We start from the raw sequence: 17,915 nt of genomic DNA on the forward strand, positions 1-17,915 counted from the left end.
CCGCTGCTATTGAAGCCCAAGCCCACGCGGTTTTTGCAAAACCGCCATAGCCATGTATTTAAGCCTTAAAGCCCACACGGTGTTGCCAAAATCGCTGGGTTTTGGCAAAACCCGCTGAAAGGATTTGATATAAAGACTAAACATGAAACCAAATATTGGTCGATTTGGTATTTTTTTGGTGTTTTCATCAACATGTAGTTTTCCTGAAGTTGAAAAAGCACCAAATTCTTGATATCACTACTAAAGATGCTCTTAGAACTTTTCCCATACGAGAATAACCTTCAAACACAAAATTTTGAGATTTTTTTAATAATCCATTTATTAGAAAAAAATCATTAGTATTGGAGGACAAATCGGGTCTGAAATCGAAATAGGGTTTCCATTTTGATGGAAACATGGACTATCCATAAACACTTTTGGTTTCCAATTTCACAACTTAAGGGTGATATAAATTTACATATAGCCATCGTTTGTTTTTCATCTGTGTCAATGAAAAGTTATCATTTTTTGGCCTATCTATTTGTATGAAGCATTATTCACTCACTGGTCCATCCTTGTCCTAATAACATGCCTTTTGACTCTAGTAGGATGGGAGGAGTATCATGCCAAATATTTCACCGAAATCCAAAATATCATGCCAAAAATTCGATTTTTATCTCTATCCTCGAGTTTGGCAAAAATCAAGTGAAAGAGTGAACCTCAAAGCCCTGCATTCAACCTCGACCGTCGATGCAAAACCCATCACACCCGTCGATGAATACACGTCACACAAAAGTACAAAAACTCAGCAGCTTTTTCCTTATTTTCACCCACACACAACCATTTAGGGCAAAATAAAATTTCATAGATTTCCCAGAAAGGCAAACTCTTTATTTTGATTTCCAAATTTGTGCCAAAGTTTTATTCTTTTGGTTGATTTTGGAGTGTGTTTGTGTTTGTTGAGCAATGTCGACAAAGAAAGAGCTATTGGAGCTCTTTGAAACAGCGAAAAAAGCTGCTGACTCTGCTGTAGATGATGATGGAGGTGCTGAGGAATCAAGGTGTGTGGATGCATTGAAACGGTTGAAGATTATTCCTGTTACTATGCAGCTTCTTGTTGATACGCAGGTATTGTTTTTTTTTTTTTTGCCCCACCCTTTATATTGATTAATTCAGAAAAAAAACATTGATTTATATAATAGTTTACGTGTAAATAGAGAAGGCCCCTTTTATCTTGTTATATAATGCATTGTAGAATTGAACAGTTTTAATAGATTGGCAAATTTGGGGGGAAATGATGATCACAATAGTCTCTTTATTAGCATTGTTGCCTGAGTGATGACATATCAATTTTCAATTATGTATCGTCTCGTTTTAACTGTTCTCTCCGTGCAACGGTGCAACTATAATACGCATTCTAAAGACTTTCATATACCCAACAACAAAAGAGCATTGCCCAGAATAGGCTATTTGTCTGCATCACTCTTAGTGGTTGTATGGATTTTGAATTACTTGTCAGGCGTCTTCTAGATATGCATCGTCAGTTGTAACTCCTTTTGGTCTGTGTTGTGACCTCTTGGCCCTATGCTACCTGCTGGTGGTTATAATTTATGAAGGACTCAAAATGCCTGAGTTCATTGGGGGGGGGGTTGGGGTCTTATAAATTGGCTAATTCGGTAGTAAGATACTTTACTTAGTTTTTTTTACCACTTTTTTGTTGTGCTACTTTCTTATTTTGTGAAGGACTCAAAATGCCTAGTCTGTGGAGAACCTATGGACTGCGTCATCTTTGTTTCTTAGCCCATCACTTATTGGAAAATGAAAAAATAAATAAATCTTGTTTTATTCATTCTTCCTTTAGAATTTCTGCTCTGTGAAAATTTCCAATATAATATTTTTTTCTAGACAATCTTGTTTTTAATGATGAATAATAACATGTGATTCCTTATTGGTCGAAAAACATGAGTAGCACTTTTAAGTGTTTTACAGAGCTTGTTTCTGTGGTTGGCCACTATTGCGTGTATATGGCAATATTTTTGTTCTGTTATACTTTGTCCTGTTTTTGTCACTTCCCTCCTTAGAAAGTCATTTCACATAACAGGTTGGAAAACGTCTTCGACATCTGACAAAACATCCTAAGGAGAAGATCCAGGCTGTGGCTTCCGACTTGCTTGAGGTATGGAAAAAAATAGTCCTCGAAGAAAATTCGAAGATCAAGAATAATGGAAACTCAGAAACAAAAGCTTCCGCAAAGGTTGAAATTTCCAAGGGAGAGAGTGTAAAGGTTGAGAAGATTCAAATAGGAGATTCACTAAAGGTTGAGAAGGTTTCACGAGCTGAAACCATCAAGGTGGAGAAATCTAATCGTACTGAGATAATAAAATCTGAAAAGGTTTCAAGGTCAGAGACTGTTAAGGTTGAGAAGATTGGTGGTGTAGAACCCATGAAGGTCGACAGGATGCCTAAAGAAGAGAAGGAAGAATCTAGTGCTAAGAAGGTACAAGCACCCAAAGGGCCTCTGAAGCTGACTTCAATGGTGAAATGCAATGACTCTAATCGGGACAAGGTCAGGGAGCTTCTTGCAGAAGCATTTTCTAGAGTTTGTAAAGAGGCAGATGAAGACATGTTGGATGAAGTAAATGCTTTTGATCCTATTCGTGTTGCTGTTTCAGTGGAGTCGGTGTTGTTTGAGAAAATGGGACGCCAATCTGGGCCTCAGAAATCTAAATACAGATCTATCATGTTTAACATCAGGGACGAAAAATAACCCAGATTTACTGAAGAAGAGTCCTTCTTGGACATGTGAAGCCGGAGAAACTTATCAATATGACCGCTGCTGAAATGGCCAGTGATAAAAGGAAACAGGAGAATAACCAGATACAAGAGAAAGCTATGTTTGACTGTGAGCGTGAGGCTGCTCCTAAAGCCACAACAGATCAGTTCAGGTGTGGGCGATGTGGGCAGCGGAAGACCACTTATTATCAACTGCAAACTCGGAGTGCTGATGAACCCATGACAACCTTTGTAACATGTGTAAACTGCAACAACCACTGGAAGTTCTGTTAGTTGGCTGCCCTTTGAGCTTCCATCTGTGTGTAACGATGGATCTGAGAAGTTGAGCTATGATTCTCTCTGTGTGGTATGATTCAAACAGTTATGAATTTAGTCTTTCATTTTAGTCTTTCTTGTTTTAGCTCTGTGAATTAGTCTTTCTTCATTAGGGGGTTGTTAGGCTAATTCATTTTATGTAAGTTCCAACACCTGTGGTGTGTTTGGATTTAGGATTTCTTTCAGACTTGAAGGAAAAGTATCTCTGCTTATTCTTTAACTTTTGCTTGTATAAAGTTTCTTGACATTCATTAGTGATATATGCCTAGCAGTATGCTATTTCTCAATTGTGGTTATTGTGGGTGTGGCAGTGCATACAATCAGTACTCTGCTAGTTGATCAATTGTATTAATTGTCACTTAGGTGCCCCTAAATACTGGAAGCTGATGGTTAATGGATTGCAGGATTAACGGGTATCTGCAATAAGGGGAAAGAATGCTTGATCACAGTGGATGCTGTTGGTCTGCATCAAAGTACTTCGCTCTACAATGTCTCTTTGAGTTGATGTGGAAGAGATATAAGGCACTTCAGGTTCTATTGAACTGCACCTTCTATAGCACATCTGTTTGAAAGTATTTGATCAGTCATGGTCTATATTCACACATTATCAGACGTTCAGAACTATGGTCAAGATTAAATCCAGCTGTTCATGGCCTAGTAAAACTTGGTTGTGCGTAATCTAGCACACTTGCAAAAATCACAACGTCCTCCTACAGTCCTAGCAAAAATCACAACTATAATGAAATATGCAATACGACGTGCGTGAAATATCACAAAATATTTGCCGACACAAGACTTTTGAATCTTGATCTTTTGCCACTGAAAAATCACTGCGCTACATTGCGGCTACTTCGGTTTCTGTTGAGAGATTCTGCTGTTATACGTCAAACCATGGAGGCTATTTCGTTTTCAGTTATCAATCCATCATTAACATTGAGTAAGCACCAAAACCTCAATCTCAAGATGGTTTTCCATCCAATGAATGCCGACCATAAAATTCCCATTCAAAAACATCTCTTTCTCAACCCCATTCACTCCATTACAACACCTCTCTATGCTATTCCCAACCCATCATCTTCGCCTTCCACAGAAACTACCACCACCACATTTCATGGTGTATGCTATGTTTTAGGCGATAACTGACCAAATCATCCCTGCGGAGTATCACACTCTAGTCCCTTCCAAACCAGACGAATATCAAAAACTTGGATCATATACCTTAATTGGTCTTCCAGAGACATACCAAACTTGCTTCATTGAACACGGTGAAGACAAATCCAAATACTCCATAGTTATTGGAGGTGAAAATTTCGGTTGTGGCTCATCGAGGGAGCACGCCCCAGTGGCGCTAGGCGTAGCGGGGGTGAAGGCGGTAGTGGCGGAGTTGTATGCGAGGATATTCTTTAGGAATTCAGTTGCAACGGGGAAGTTTATCAGTTGGAATCAGAAGGGAGGTTGTGTGATGAGTGTAGTACTGGAGATGTTGTTACTGTTGAGCTTGGGGAAAGTTTGTTGATTAATCATACTACTGGGAAGGAATATAAGTTGAAACCTATTGGTGATGCTGGACCTATTATTGATGCTGGTGGGATTTTCTCTTATGCTTGGAAGACTGGGATGATTCCATCAGCTGCATCTTCTTAAGGTTTAATTTCAATGGCTGTTTAGTGCAATCAGAGATAGTGTTGGTTTGTGGTAGTATGTCTAGTTGTTGGTGTTTCTTTGTTGCCGTTGGATTTTTGTAACTTTCCATAGACTCCAACTGTTTTCTGTAATACTGAGGTGTTGTGCATCATATCTCCAGAGAATCTTTTGTTTGAATTGTGATGTAGTTCCTGGGTTTGAACCTGCATATTATGTCTGAAAACCGGCTTCTATTTGTTTTTCATATATATGACTTGCTATCACCATATGTAAGCATTCGCTTTTGCATAATGGAGTTCTATCATTCTTTGAGAAACCCTTAAAATGGAGAGTTGCAATTGTAAGCTGGACATGGTTCTTCTGAAACAGGCCTTCATTTATTTAATAATCTGCATAGCTTGCTTGAAACAAAGAGAAGGAAGGTGATTTGAAATGATTGTTCATTCCAAGTTTCACTCGGTGTTTAAATGTTATTTGTGGGAAGTTTTGCAAGTTCACTATCCTACCAAAGTTTTCAGCGATTGTTGTGGTCTTTGAGTATTTTTTGCCCCTTTCAGGTGCATTTGTTTTTCCTCCTGTAGATGAATAATACCTTGGCAATGGGCGTATGTGTTTCAGAGTTAAAATGATCCTCTCAGGAATTTAGGAAAGGGGTGTAAGTCATGGGATGCTCATTACACATCTAAAATTACTGATCCTTGGCGTATTATGTTGCATTTTTATCTGAGACAATAATCACATCGAACTTCTGGAGTCGACTCTTGGCAACAACATTGCACAGCTGATCCGGCAACTATGCAAGTCTTGGACAATCTTTGGAAATCCATACCAAATAAGCTAAAACAAGTTATTATTAAAACCATGTGTAGTTTGTCCTGCAAGGAACATAGAGAATATGTCTGTCCTGATATCCACTGATCTATGTGCTTGATAATATATAGGTAGTTAATTACTACTGCATTCATAAACAGTACGTAGTGCAGTAGTAATATCGTATACTGTTATGAGGATTTGTTTGCGTAGTTGGTACTTGCAAAGTGCAAATCAAACCATGCAAAAAGCATTTGACCCTTATGTACAAGTTTTCAGATGGTTTACATTGCATATTGGACGAATTATCGTAGGATGTCTTTGGTTAATGAAAAGAGGATTTCATGTGAACATAACAGAGAAAAAATAATGAGGAAAAGGATGGCCAAAACAAAATGCGCTCCCCTTCATTGGAAGAAATTGGAATTTAGTACACACATCATGTATAGCAGTACAGAATATAGGAGCCATGGATAAAATCATCTTTACCTTTCTATCTACCTAGTTAGATGATTGATGATTCACGAAGAACATATTAACGTACAACATTAAAAAATACAGAACTAGCTACTACAGGAAGAAAAATGAAATGAAAATCACAAGAATCATGATTAATAATCAACAGGGACAGAGTCCTCCTCTTTAAGACTCTTGAATACTCTGGAGCAAGTATCAAATATATGTGCCCTTCTATGGTAATCATTTGGTTCTCTTCCTTCATCTTCTCCCATTATTGCTTCTTCCACTAATCCTTCTAGTTCTTCAACCAACTTCTCATCCCTCTCTTTTTCCACTACTACATGTTCTAGTCTATCAATCAGAGGAATCCGCGGTATCTCATCATCAACCTTGTAGTGTTCCTCCTTAGAAAATGCCTGACCTGATATTTCACGTTGTTTATTCAGCTTGTTACTAATAGTAACACGCCATTTAGGCCTCGAAGAAGTAGGAATAATGGATTTCGCATGAGTTTTGCATGGACTTCTGAACATCATTGCAAGATTGGTGGGGTGGTTAATGACAGAACAAGAAAAATGGAGTGCGATATCCATAGCAGCAGAAATTTCAAAGATGGCTAGTACGACCAAGTGCAACTTACGGTACCATGAACGTATATTTATATATAGTTTTTCTTGTCTTTGAAAAAATTGACACGTGATGTTAATCAAAACACACGTGTCGAAAGATTGCTAGAACATTGGAAATCTTAGTAAGCGGCTGGGTACGCGCTTCAAGGTGTGAGTGACACGTTTGCAGGACTTTTCGCACTTCCAAGAAGATATAGAGGACATGAATTTCGTAACACGTGACGTATACACAAATGAGAAAATGATACAAGACCATTCACAAAAGGCAGCAAACAATTGGTAAAGTGAAATATATCAAAGACCATTAATACTGAGTAGTTGAGAATGCTCCCAGTGACCCACGTCAGCCCCTTTTTTTTCTCTCATACTGACACATCAGATTTTACCTAAAAAAATGAATTATACGCATTGTTTTTGCGATTTTAATTGTTCGTAGCCCAAAATACATAAAAACCCAAAATAGATAAGTAGATAAAAGCCTATTTCTTATATCTTATCTCCATTCTTAAATCTTATCTCCGTTCTTAAACAAAAAGAAACCTGAAAAGATAAAAACCTCTTTCCATATTTTCTTTTAAATTCTACAAAACACTCCCAACTCCTCCGAAAAAAAAAATTCATCTCTTCAAACCATCTCTCTTTCTTCTTCTTCTACCAAAATTAAAGTAAGAAATTGTAAATTTGATTCATGCAACAAAATCTAGGACTATATAAATTTTCCCAAGTGTCCGTTATAGTTTACCTGAAATACTCGGATTACTTGCTCTGTGTTTGTTGTTTTCATATATACTAGCTCTAATGATGTGATTACGCGATTGGTTGGTTTTATTTCAATGAAGGAGCATAAGTGGAATTGGCACTGAAACCACACGTGTTCTTTCTCTGCGTGGAGTCCATGTAGTCATGGCAGTGAGAAATATAGATGCGGGTAACAAGGTCAAAGAAGCTATAGTCAAGGAAAACCCGGGTGCTAAAGTTGATGTAATGGAATTGGATCTCAGCTCAATGGCATCAGTAAAGAAGTTCGCGTCTGAGTATACTTCTGCTGCTCTTCCACTGAACATTCTCATGTAAGAACGTCATTACTATTTCCACTCTTTAAACTTTCGTTTTGTTTTTTGCTTCCCAGTCAAATGCACTGATCAAATCAAGAGGCATTAATGCTAGAAACACTTTAACCTTACAGAACAAACTGTGAAACACTAAAAACCAAACAAATCAAAACAACACTCACATCAAAAGTGCTAAAGAATCAATTTTTATTCAAACCCAATATAACCAAAATGCAGAACACACCAAATAACACCAATCAAAACAACACCCACCCAGAGCTGGAAAACCTACTTAAAAAACAAATTTTATCATAATCAAAAGACATTAGTGCTAAAAGAAGACATTTCATTTTTGTTTTATGATATTAGAACTCAAGACTTCAAATTTATCTTTATGATGTTCTTCAGAAGAAATTGTTCAAGATGATGAACAATTCTATACTGACGTCGGTGGGCGTAAAATTTCTGGATAAAGAAGAAGAAATGGAATATTCATTTGCTATTGAATATAATGGTCCACCTCTTAGTTATGAGTTACCTCGAGCAATTCCAGTTGATATGAAAGTATTCCAATTGCTTCTGTGGTGTCATTGAATAATTTTTCCAATGAATTGTCGTTGCCCATCGTTCAACCGCTTGCTGACCATGATACTAAGGAAAAGAAAATTTCTAGGGAAATGATTTTAGGTTCTGATTGTGTTGTTTCTCCTACTTCGGTTATTACGTTTGAGGAGGATAGTCGAAGTTAGTCCTGAATGTGAGTTATCTGGTGAGTGTAGTAGTTCTCCGAGTGGTCATGAGCAGTGCTTTGAACTCTCTGATGTAGTTGATAGGTCGGTAGAGTTAGGGTCGTGGTAATGACTGTAATTGTTCGGGTATTAGAACTGACGACAATGAGCATTTGGATGAGTTGTCGGATGAGTCGATATATGAGCTTTTTCCATTTTTTCAAAACTCAACACCATCTCCTCCTCGGCCTGTCCAAGGTTCACCACCACCACCGCAATCGAATTCAGGTAATATGATTAAAAGACCTGCTTAGTAGGATTACGGTATTGGGAATGGATTGTAATTGAGTATTGTTGTTTGTGCAGGAACTGGACATGGCAAATCTGTCAACGTTGTTGCAATTGTTGTTCCAGCAATTGTTGCGTAATCTTAGCTGCAATTTGCATATTTTATAACTAGGAGAATTAGGAAGAATAGGAAGAAAAGGAAACCATAATTGATTTGTAAGTTAGACTTCACTGTCTCGAAGTTTCTTTTGTCAATGCATCCCATTGGTCAGTTGTTTGTTTCCTGTTTGAAGCACTCAATTAAAGACAACCTGATCCGACATGCATTACCTTAGAGTACTTTATATTATGTTAATACGTCAAATAAATCCATTCGCTTTTGTGATAGTACAAATTTAACGTTATATTTATTTATATTTTTGTATGAAGAATGTTTTGTGGTGTATTGGAATCCTCTCATTTGTTTAAAAAAATCTGTTCATTCTTTTACCTTAATTGATTGATATAGGTTTTCAACCATAAGTTCAAGTGGGATACTACTACATCTGGTAAAGTCTGTAATATAACACATGCTAGGATTCAGGTGAATTTCTTTTTCATTTAGTTTTTCTTAATTAATCATCGCCTAGATTTAAAACTCTGTGTTTTTTCTGGAACAAAATTTGAACTTATGATTGGTGATATTGCAGGGGAGGGAGAAACTGACTGTTCATGGTTTGCATGCCACACTGACGAAGTTCTTGCTCACTGTAGTTACACCGCCTAGAAATGGAGCTGAGTCTACAGGATCAACTCCATTTTTTATTGGAAGACGAGCTAGGTTTTGTCGTTGAAGGTGTTGTTAATGGTTTCTTTGTTCACAATTCATCACCAGGTCTGGGGACCATAGGTTTTTCGATGTGCTAATTCTTAATGTAGCAACTAACTCCTATATGATTATCTGCTAAGGTACAAACCCTTTCTTTCTCATATTATTTTTTTTTTTTCCAATGGTTAAAACCAACATGACTACAAGTCTTGATTTAAATTATTACTCTCTCTCTCAAATTTGCTATTATAAGCTTTGACATGTAGTCGTGTTGGTTTAATTTTCTTTTATCTCGACAGGAAGATTCTTTTTTCTTTTGACAGTAAAATCAGTTGGAATTGAAGGACGAAAGAAGGATGGCCAACAGGTTCCTTCAAGTGACAAGGTGTATGAGTACATACTCTTCCATGGAAGTGACATCAAGGTACAATATATTTGTTCAGAATTGTTGCTGAAAATTGAATTTCGATTCCAATTCTCTCTCCCATATTCTTCTGTGCAATATAGTTTGGAAGTAAAATTTATGAGAGGAGAATTATTAGTAACAACGCTTTCAATATTATCAAGGTTCGTTTTTCTTCTAGCGGCTATGGCAGCTGCACTTATTTACTCTCCACCTGATTACGCTACAGAGAAGGACGACACCACCACCAAAAAACCAACAAGTGATTCAAAGGTAACAATTTTTTCCTCTCTCTATTCCAGATTTACAGATGTCTCCTTTTTTTAGTTATATTAATTAACCCGATGTCGTAACTAGGGTTTGTATTACTGTTTGGGTGAATTGGGGAATCGTTTTTAATCTCACTTTGCATTTATGATGTGTTAACCGGTTGCCGTTTTAGTTGTATAGATTGGGCGAAATCAGGTTTCACTTTTAGAAAATGTCTCAGAAGTGGTCTAGCAAATGGAAAACCTTATGGCAAACCTTCTCTATTGGAAAATTTTCATATGGTTTGGTTTAGCATATAAGCTAAAAAGTGAGTTAGGAATATTGAGAGACAGTTTCTTGGTTTGCTGGTTTTCCCACTTTTTCACCAAGTCATCCACAGCTTGACTGCATGAGTACGACCAACACACCAAAATCCTACAAAGTGAAAATCTACCAAGAATCCCAAGTCCAAATGGTTAATACAATATATAATAGACAGAAGAAGGAACACTTCACTGATGAAGAAACCCCCTATAATTTCAACCCGACCTTTTATATGTATCTTATTTTTTCAACAGTACTAGAAGAATAACTTACAGAAAGAAACTTTAAGAAAGGCGTACACATGAAGTTTCAGAAGAACAAACAAAGCATCTCTGTGTACATAAAGGAACATGTTGTCACTGTGTTATGGCCTATGGGTACAATTTGCCATCAGAAATATACACAATAATTAGACCAAAGGGCATTCGTAGAAAATTCCAGTGTTTCTATACCACCTTGATTCCACAATATGAAATAAGCTTCCACTGTTAGTTAGAAACTCAGTAACCTTTCCAAGTTCCAACTCTTGCAGTGTTAACAAACTAATGGCAGTTAATAACCAGAAGCTCATGGAACTCCAATGGGGTCTTCAAGCAATCAAGTCAGAAAGTGTAAACCTGCACATCATCAGCTTCTATCTTTCTCAACCCACTTCCTGCTGCTATACAGAGACAGCGAATTCTTTAAACATAAACATTTCCATAGACAAAGACAGCCTCCAGTTCTTTTCACAGCTTCTAAAAGCAATTGGAGAAGCAAAGAATGCTCGAACAACTTTAAAAAATTTTGAGTTTCAAAAGGTTTCATGGGACTTGCAGCAACTACACAATCTTTGCACCCTGCTTGAGAAGAATATGAATGTCAAGCAAGTCGTGTTCCAGAGAAACAAGTTCAGTTCGGAAGCTTTATCAGAGCTTTCAGAAATGCTGAAAAAAAACATGATGGAATCAAAGAGATGATGTTTTCTGAATCACGTATTGGGTCTTTTGGAGTTGGGCTCCTTGCTTTCGCTCTAAAGATAAACGAGAGTTTGGAAGAGTTGCAGATATGGGAGGACTCAATTGGTTCGAGAGGGGCAGAGGAACTCTAAAAATGATTGAAGTAAACTCCACTTTGAAGATGTTAATAGTTCTTGATTCAAACTCGATCACAGCAGGCCCTCTCATCTCCACAGTACTTGCAAGGAACCGGACCATGGAAATTCATGTTTGGAGTGGAGGGAATGGAGAAAAAAGCTCCAAAGTTGTGGAATTTGAACCAAGCAACAGTGCACTACACATTTACAAACTAGATCTTTTCGGGTTGCTGCAGGGTCGCCTGTGCATTGGGGTGGAATCTGACTGTTAGATCTCTAGATATGACAGGAATCAGATTGAAGTCCAAGTGGGCAAAGGAATTCAGATGGGTTTTAGAACAGAATCAAAGCCTCAGAGAGGTGAACCTATCCACGACTTGCCTCAAAAACAAGGGAGTCATATACGCCGTGAGCTGGGTCATTCAAGAATAAGTATCTAGAGAGCTTATACCTAAACGAGAATTGGTTCAGTGGAATAGGTGTTGAACATTTACTCTGTCCACTCAGCAAGTTTTCAGCATTGCAAAATCAGGCAAATACAATACTTATTTGCAAAAACTCAGAAGTGAAGTTAGGACAGTTTATATGAAATACTTTGTTGAATATGTAATCCTGAACTTAGGATATTTATGTGAATCGGATTTACTACAGTTGAATTCTGAGATAACATTATCTATATTATATTTTGAAATAGAAGTTCACTTGGAATCATGAAGTATTGCTTTGAGCATGCACCAGATTATTGTTCAGTGGTTACAGTTGGAATTAGTAGGCAATCCCAACAACATTTGGACTCGGAATGTTCACCCTTAGAAGGTTAGACTAATTAATATTGTTTTGAGAAATTCTTATGATATTTTAGCTGCTTACTAACGTTTAACCTTCATGACAGCATCATCTTGTCAAATAAGTTCAATACGGGCCTAACAAGGATGCTCGGGTTGGAAACGATATACCACTGTACAAGTTCTTTGATTTAAATATAAGGGGGAGCAATCATTCAGGAAGAAGAAGAATCAACAACGCCCCTACCCAGAGCAGCAATGACAAGCCTTCACCTAGAGCTGTTCTAGATGGACCACACGGCATAGAGGAAGGCTACTTAAGTCATGAAGAATCTAGCATTGCAGAATCCCCTAAGATGCAGTTAAAAGAACAAGGTCGCCCAATATATGGAAGCATTTATCACCAATGAGGCTTTTATTTCCTTTCCGCTCCACATTTGATGGAAGAGTAAGGGACAGAAGTCAGAGTTTCTCTGACAAAGAAAACAGGCAACCTTCTTGGAGTTGCTTCAGCTATGAGGAGATCTCAAATGCTACAAATCACTTTCACCAAGGTGAACAATCATCGTGCAATTTTTGCTTTTGGTCTTAACCAGTCTAAATCTTTCAAAATTTCACCACTACTATGGGTTTATCCAAATAATGATAATTATTTTTCTATATTTCTATTGGTACCAGTTATCATGAACAATATATGATTCTTAGTGAAAGAGAGATATGTCAAAGACACAACTCTTATTTAAGTTCTTCTTCATTCTTATGTCCAGCAATTGCTTTTGCAGATAATATCGTGGGACAAGGAGGATATGCAGTGGTATACAGAGGTGATTTATGTGATGGGAGAACAATAGCGGTTAAGAGACTGGAAAAGGACAACACTGATGAAAATAAGCAGAAGGAATTTCTAATGGAAGTGGGTGTATTAGGCCATGTTTGCCATCCTAATACAGCATGCTTAATTGGCTGCTGCCTTGAGAATGGGCTTCATTTGATTTTCGAATTTTCTCCAAATGGAAACTTGTCATCAGCATTACATGGTGAGGATCTCTCGACTATTTTTCCCTTAATTTAAGATATTCCTCTATTTTGTAATATTGATCCTTATTTGGCCCCTTTTAGGCAAAGACTGCAATATGCTGGAGTGGCCAGTTAGATACAAGATTGTCATTGGAATTGCCAGGGGTTTGCATTATCTTCATAAATGTTGCAAACGCAGGATAATTCATCGGGATATAAAGGCGTCTAATGTGCTTCTTGGGCCAGATTTCGAACCACAGGTGAAATAGCCGAAAAGAAACTGCTTCATGATCTATTATAAACTACTACTTCATCTTTACACTGTTATGCCATGTGCAGATTACAGATTTTGGACTTGCAAAATGGCTTCCTAAGCAATGGACTCACCACTCTGTAATTCCTATTGAGGGTACATTTGGTTACTTGGCACCGGAGTATTTCATGCATGGTATTGTGGATGAGAAAAAAGATGTTTTCGCATTTGGTGTTCTTCTACTAGAGATAATAACTGGGAGAAGGCCTATAGACATGTCAAAGCAAAGTCTTATGTTTTGGGTATGAACACGCCAACAACTAACTCTTAAATATGTTTCAGCTAACTTCATTAGTAACTAAACTTGAAGTATACAATGTTTATTTAGGCAAAACCTCTTATTGAGTCTGTAAACATTGAGGCGCTAGCAGATTCAAAACTTGAAAGTAACTAATACGACGTGGATGAGATGCGTAGACTGGTCCTAACAGCTTCATACTGTATAAGGCAATCCTCATTATGGCGTCCATCAATGAATGAGGTGAATGATTTTTTTTCATACAATGATTCTTTACTTTGACCAAGGTTTTTCAACACTTTTATTATGTGATTTTCATGTAGATGGTTTGAGTGGGACGTCCCAGAGTCCTCTGAAAAACATCAAGTGGACCTAAAGTCTTCTGAGAAGATGTTGACCCAGTTGGAAGATGTTGGACAACAGTTAGCAATGACTTTTAGCACTGATGGTTTTGCACTTGCTGTTGGTGGTGAGGTATGTTCAATCTGTTTTGATTGGAGATACATGCTTGCTGATTGCTGATACACATTTGGTAAGTGAAAAATCAGTAATGATACTTTAGTTGTAGCCTTTAGGCTCAGTTATTGAAACCATTTCCAACGTTGTCTTTAAACCAGATCGAGTACTAGATGTTACTTAGTGTGGGGTAATTAAGTCTATATTTTGTTCTTCAAAGAAGATAGGAGGCATGATTATACCTTTTATCTAGGAGGCAATGATTTAGAGTGGTTCTTAGGTTCCTGAAATGTGAAGAAGAATATCTATATTAATAGTTATAGGTATTATGTGACAAATGATACACTACAAAAAGATGGAGATGGTTATTCCTTTGACTTCATTAACATTATGTTTATTCCTCGACAAAAGTATATTTATAGGTGAATATGTATGTATATGTATTTGCAAGTATTGCCACTTCTTATAAGTTTAAAACTTAAAAAGTATATCAATTCTTAGGTAACTATTTATTTTCAACGGGATCAATTCTGATTTGTAACTTGCCTGTTCGAAACATAAAAAGTGGAGGATATCAGTTTGAAAGGGATCAGAGTATGGCAAAGAAAAAGAATGGGGAAGATTCACTGTAGCCAGAAAATATGGGGTTCCAAGTTACGGCTGCAGCTGCTTGGGCTCCAACAAACAACATCTTCAACAAGCAGAAACCGATGGAGAACGATGAACAAGATTCGAGTTGTCATCATTAAGAAAGGGTCTCTCCTTGATTTCAATCTTTCATCACATACATGCAAATGCAATCAATATCACATTGAATTCCATTGATGTCTTCAACTTCCTACCTACACTTACAGTTTTGGTTTGTCTTCTAGATTTTTTCATGTATTAATGGGGATATGCTCAATATAGTTGTAATAAGAAAACCTGTAGTTTTACCCATTTTTGCCTGCCTGTCACACTCACACATTTTGCAGCACATCCCATGGTAGAGATGTACCATAAGATGGTCTTTTTCATTGAATTTGATAGGATATTAGTGCTATGAAGTCACTGAAGTTGATACATGTTTCGGTTTTATATTTCATATGAGCAACCTTGATTTGTTTACTGATGCACTACCGTAGCCCTTAAGTGGGTTGATTAGCAGCGATTAGGGTATTCTATAAGATAGTAGATAGTACTTTCTTTTCCATTTAGGAATTTTGACTGCATGTACTCATGCGTGTTTCTAGACGGAACAGCTCATGATAAAGGTTGTTTGGTAACGTACTTAAGTTCAACTATGGATTAAGACTTAATTATATGCCACAACAAGGTGATGCGAGCACCAGAGACTGTTAGATATGTTATTCTCAATAGCTTAATGAGTTTCACTTCAGAGTTCAGATAAAAGCAGATACGTAATGACATAAGTATTACGTAACATGCATTTAAGTGAGGATTAGAGTTCATTACTCGGAAACTAATGGTCTTTGTTCTGAAAAATTATGTGGCAGAAGAAGTGGATTCGTTATTATATTGATGACAAAGGGTTGCAAGTCGACTTGCAGGCAGTAGGCCTCCTCGTATTGATTGAGAATTATTGAAGCTTCCTGTATTGTTAAGTCAATATGCTTTAGTTTAATGAGACCTGACGATGTACATGTTTTGAGGATGCAAAAATGTTATACATTTTCCTAAATTAACCGCACTCAAAACCCATAAAGATGATTGATATACAATAGGCTGTTGATATAAAGATTTTAGAAACATTGGAAATATGCCAAACGCATCACAAGTTCACAACTTGTGAAAATTTACACTTCAAATAATCACCATCTACCCGACCATTTTTTTTCATAAACAAAACAAACATGTTTACAACATTCAGAGCTTTGCATTCAAAGGCTTTCGGAGGTAGGAGAGGGCACATTCAAATTTCAGCATTCAAAAGCTAAAAAAAACCAAACTGGTCCTTAACTCTAAATTCGGACAATTTCCATAGATAAATGAGAAACACATTGCATTCGGAGGCTAAAAACTCAAACGGCTTCTCTAAATTTTCTAACACGCCTATAGATAAATGAGACGGTATTCATAACAACATACCCTTCCAAGTGACTAGAGAATAATATCACAACTACAATTACATTCGGATGGCAAATATTTGTGTGGTGCAAATGTGACTTATCTTAGCCCAACCCTGGTCTCGAAAATAACTCGCCTCAAAGACAAGCTCTTAAAGTTGTATCTACTTGAAAGACTATAGAATTCAAATATCATGTATAACAGTTTCTGAGTAGTCCTAAGTACAAGAAATTGATTTAAGCAAATGTCAATCTCCAAAACAGTAACCTGAATGATCGATTGACTTGAAAATCTAAAGAAATTACATTTTTTTGTGATAACTATTATTTGTCTCGATACTTCAATATTGCAAATTGTGCAATATAGTGTACAAACAAACATTTATTGTCACCTATATCATGATATTTATCTAGATTTGAAATTGACATCGATTTGTCTTTTTGCTATCACTGGGATGCATCAATGAGAAAAAATGTACGCATTACACGTACTAGATCATGGCTTGATAGCTTGCAATCTCTTAAAAAAAATATATAAAAACATAAACTCTTCAAACAAAGTATGCAATGAATCATTAGCTATCAATATATATATATATATATTATTTATTTAAGTGAACTTTAGGCTTTTGAGTCATTAGCTATCTATGTAGGAAGTCCGGCCATAGGCCGGGCCAAATGGCTAGTTTTATTAATAAAAGCGAGAGTCTACAAATATTTTACAAGAAATAATAAAAGAAAAATACGACCAAAACAAGCATCAGTAGGGGTGTAAAATGGGCCGGGCTGGCCCAGCCCCCTTATGCTATGAGGGTCGGGCCTATGAGGGCCAACACTTGAATTATACAGCCCTTGCCCTCACCTCAGCCCCTTTTAGAAAACTATGGGCCGGGCCTGAAAGCCGGGTCTATGGGCCGGACTGTACAACTTGTCAATTATTCAAAACTCTTGAATACAACTTGTTTAGACTTCATTAACATATTTGGTTTTTATCAGATTTCATTAACTGATTAACATATTCATTACAAAAATTCTTGAAAACCTATCAAACTTCATTAACATATACATAGAATATATGAATATATTCTATGGGATAGAGATATATCCATATAATACAAATAGATCCTATGTAAATATATTCACATATTCTAACAATATATTCATTACAAAGAGAGAAACCTTCATTACAAGACTTTATTATATCAACTACTATACTTGAAATTTACATTTCTTCCCTATGTAATAATAAGTAAAACTTAAAACCCTAAAGGTATTATACGTAATTTTGTTTAGAAAATCTAAATATCAATGAGGGCTTTAATACGGGCTTTGTGAGGGCTTTAGAGGGTCGGGCCGGAGCCCCTCATGTTTCCATATCTAGGCCCTTACCCTCCCTCAAAACATGAGGGTCGGGCACATGCCTCGCAAATCAAATTGCATGGGGCTTAAATTTGAGGGTTTTTTGTCTGGGCGGGTTAGTTGGG

The 17,915-nt window shown here is 36.9% G+C and overlaps 1 protein-coding gene and 2 pseudogenes across 3 annotated transcripts; all 3 read left to right on the forward strand.

Moving 5' to 3' along the window:
- Positions 1 to 677: 677 nt before the first annotated feature.
- Positions 678 to 3,374, forward strand: LOC147490319 (transcription elongation factor TFIIS-like). The gene is given in 3 exon segments (XM_086570738.1): positions 678 to 1,107; positions 2,081 to 2,758; positions 2,761 to 3,374. Coding segments are annotated over 3 exon segments (1,125 nt in total). The 5' UTR covers positions 678 to 945; the 3' UTR covers positions 3,046 to 3,374.
- LOC147490320 (3-isopropylmalate dehydratase small subunit 1 pseudogene) lies at positions 2,982 to 4,939 on the forward strand (annotated as a pseudogene). The gene is made up of 2 exons (XR_015201078.1): positions 2,982 to 3,118; positions 3,492 to 4,939. The product of XR_015201078.1 is annotated as a 3-isopropylmalate dehydratase small subunit 1 pseudogene (transcript).
- Positions 4,940 to 7,283: 2,344 nt separating this feature from the next.
- On the forward strand, positions 7,284 to 14,431 carry LOC147490321 (putative receptor-like serine/threonine-protein kinase At5g57670; annotated as a pseudogene). Its single transcript, XR_015202898.1, has 13 exons — positions 7,284 to 7,699; positions 9,206 to 9,280; positions 9,387 to 9,571; positions 9,805 to 9,929; positions 10,138 to 10,181; positions 12,251 to 12,372; positions 12,449 to 12,477; positions 12,524 to 12,895; positions 13,124 to 13,378; positions 13,461 to 13,618; positions 13,698 to 13,913; positions 14,000 to 14,152; positions 14,312 to 14,431. The product of XR_015202898.1 is annotated as a putative receptor-like serine/threonine-protein kinase At5g57670 (transcript).
- The last annotated feature ends 3,484 nt before the right edge of the window (positions 14,432 to 17,915 follow it).

Source organism: Coptis chinensis, chromosome 7, assembly GCF_015680905.1.
Source record: "Coptis chinensis isolate HL-2020 chromosome 7, ASM1568090v1, whole genome shotgun sequence".
NCBI lineage: Eukaryota > Viridiplantae > Streptophyta > Magnoliopsida > Ranunculales > Ranunculaceae > Coptis > Coptis chinensis.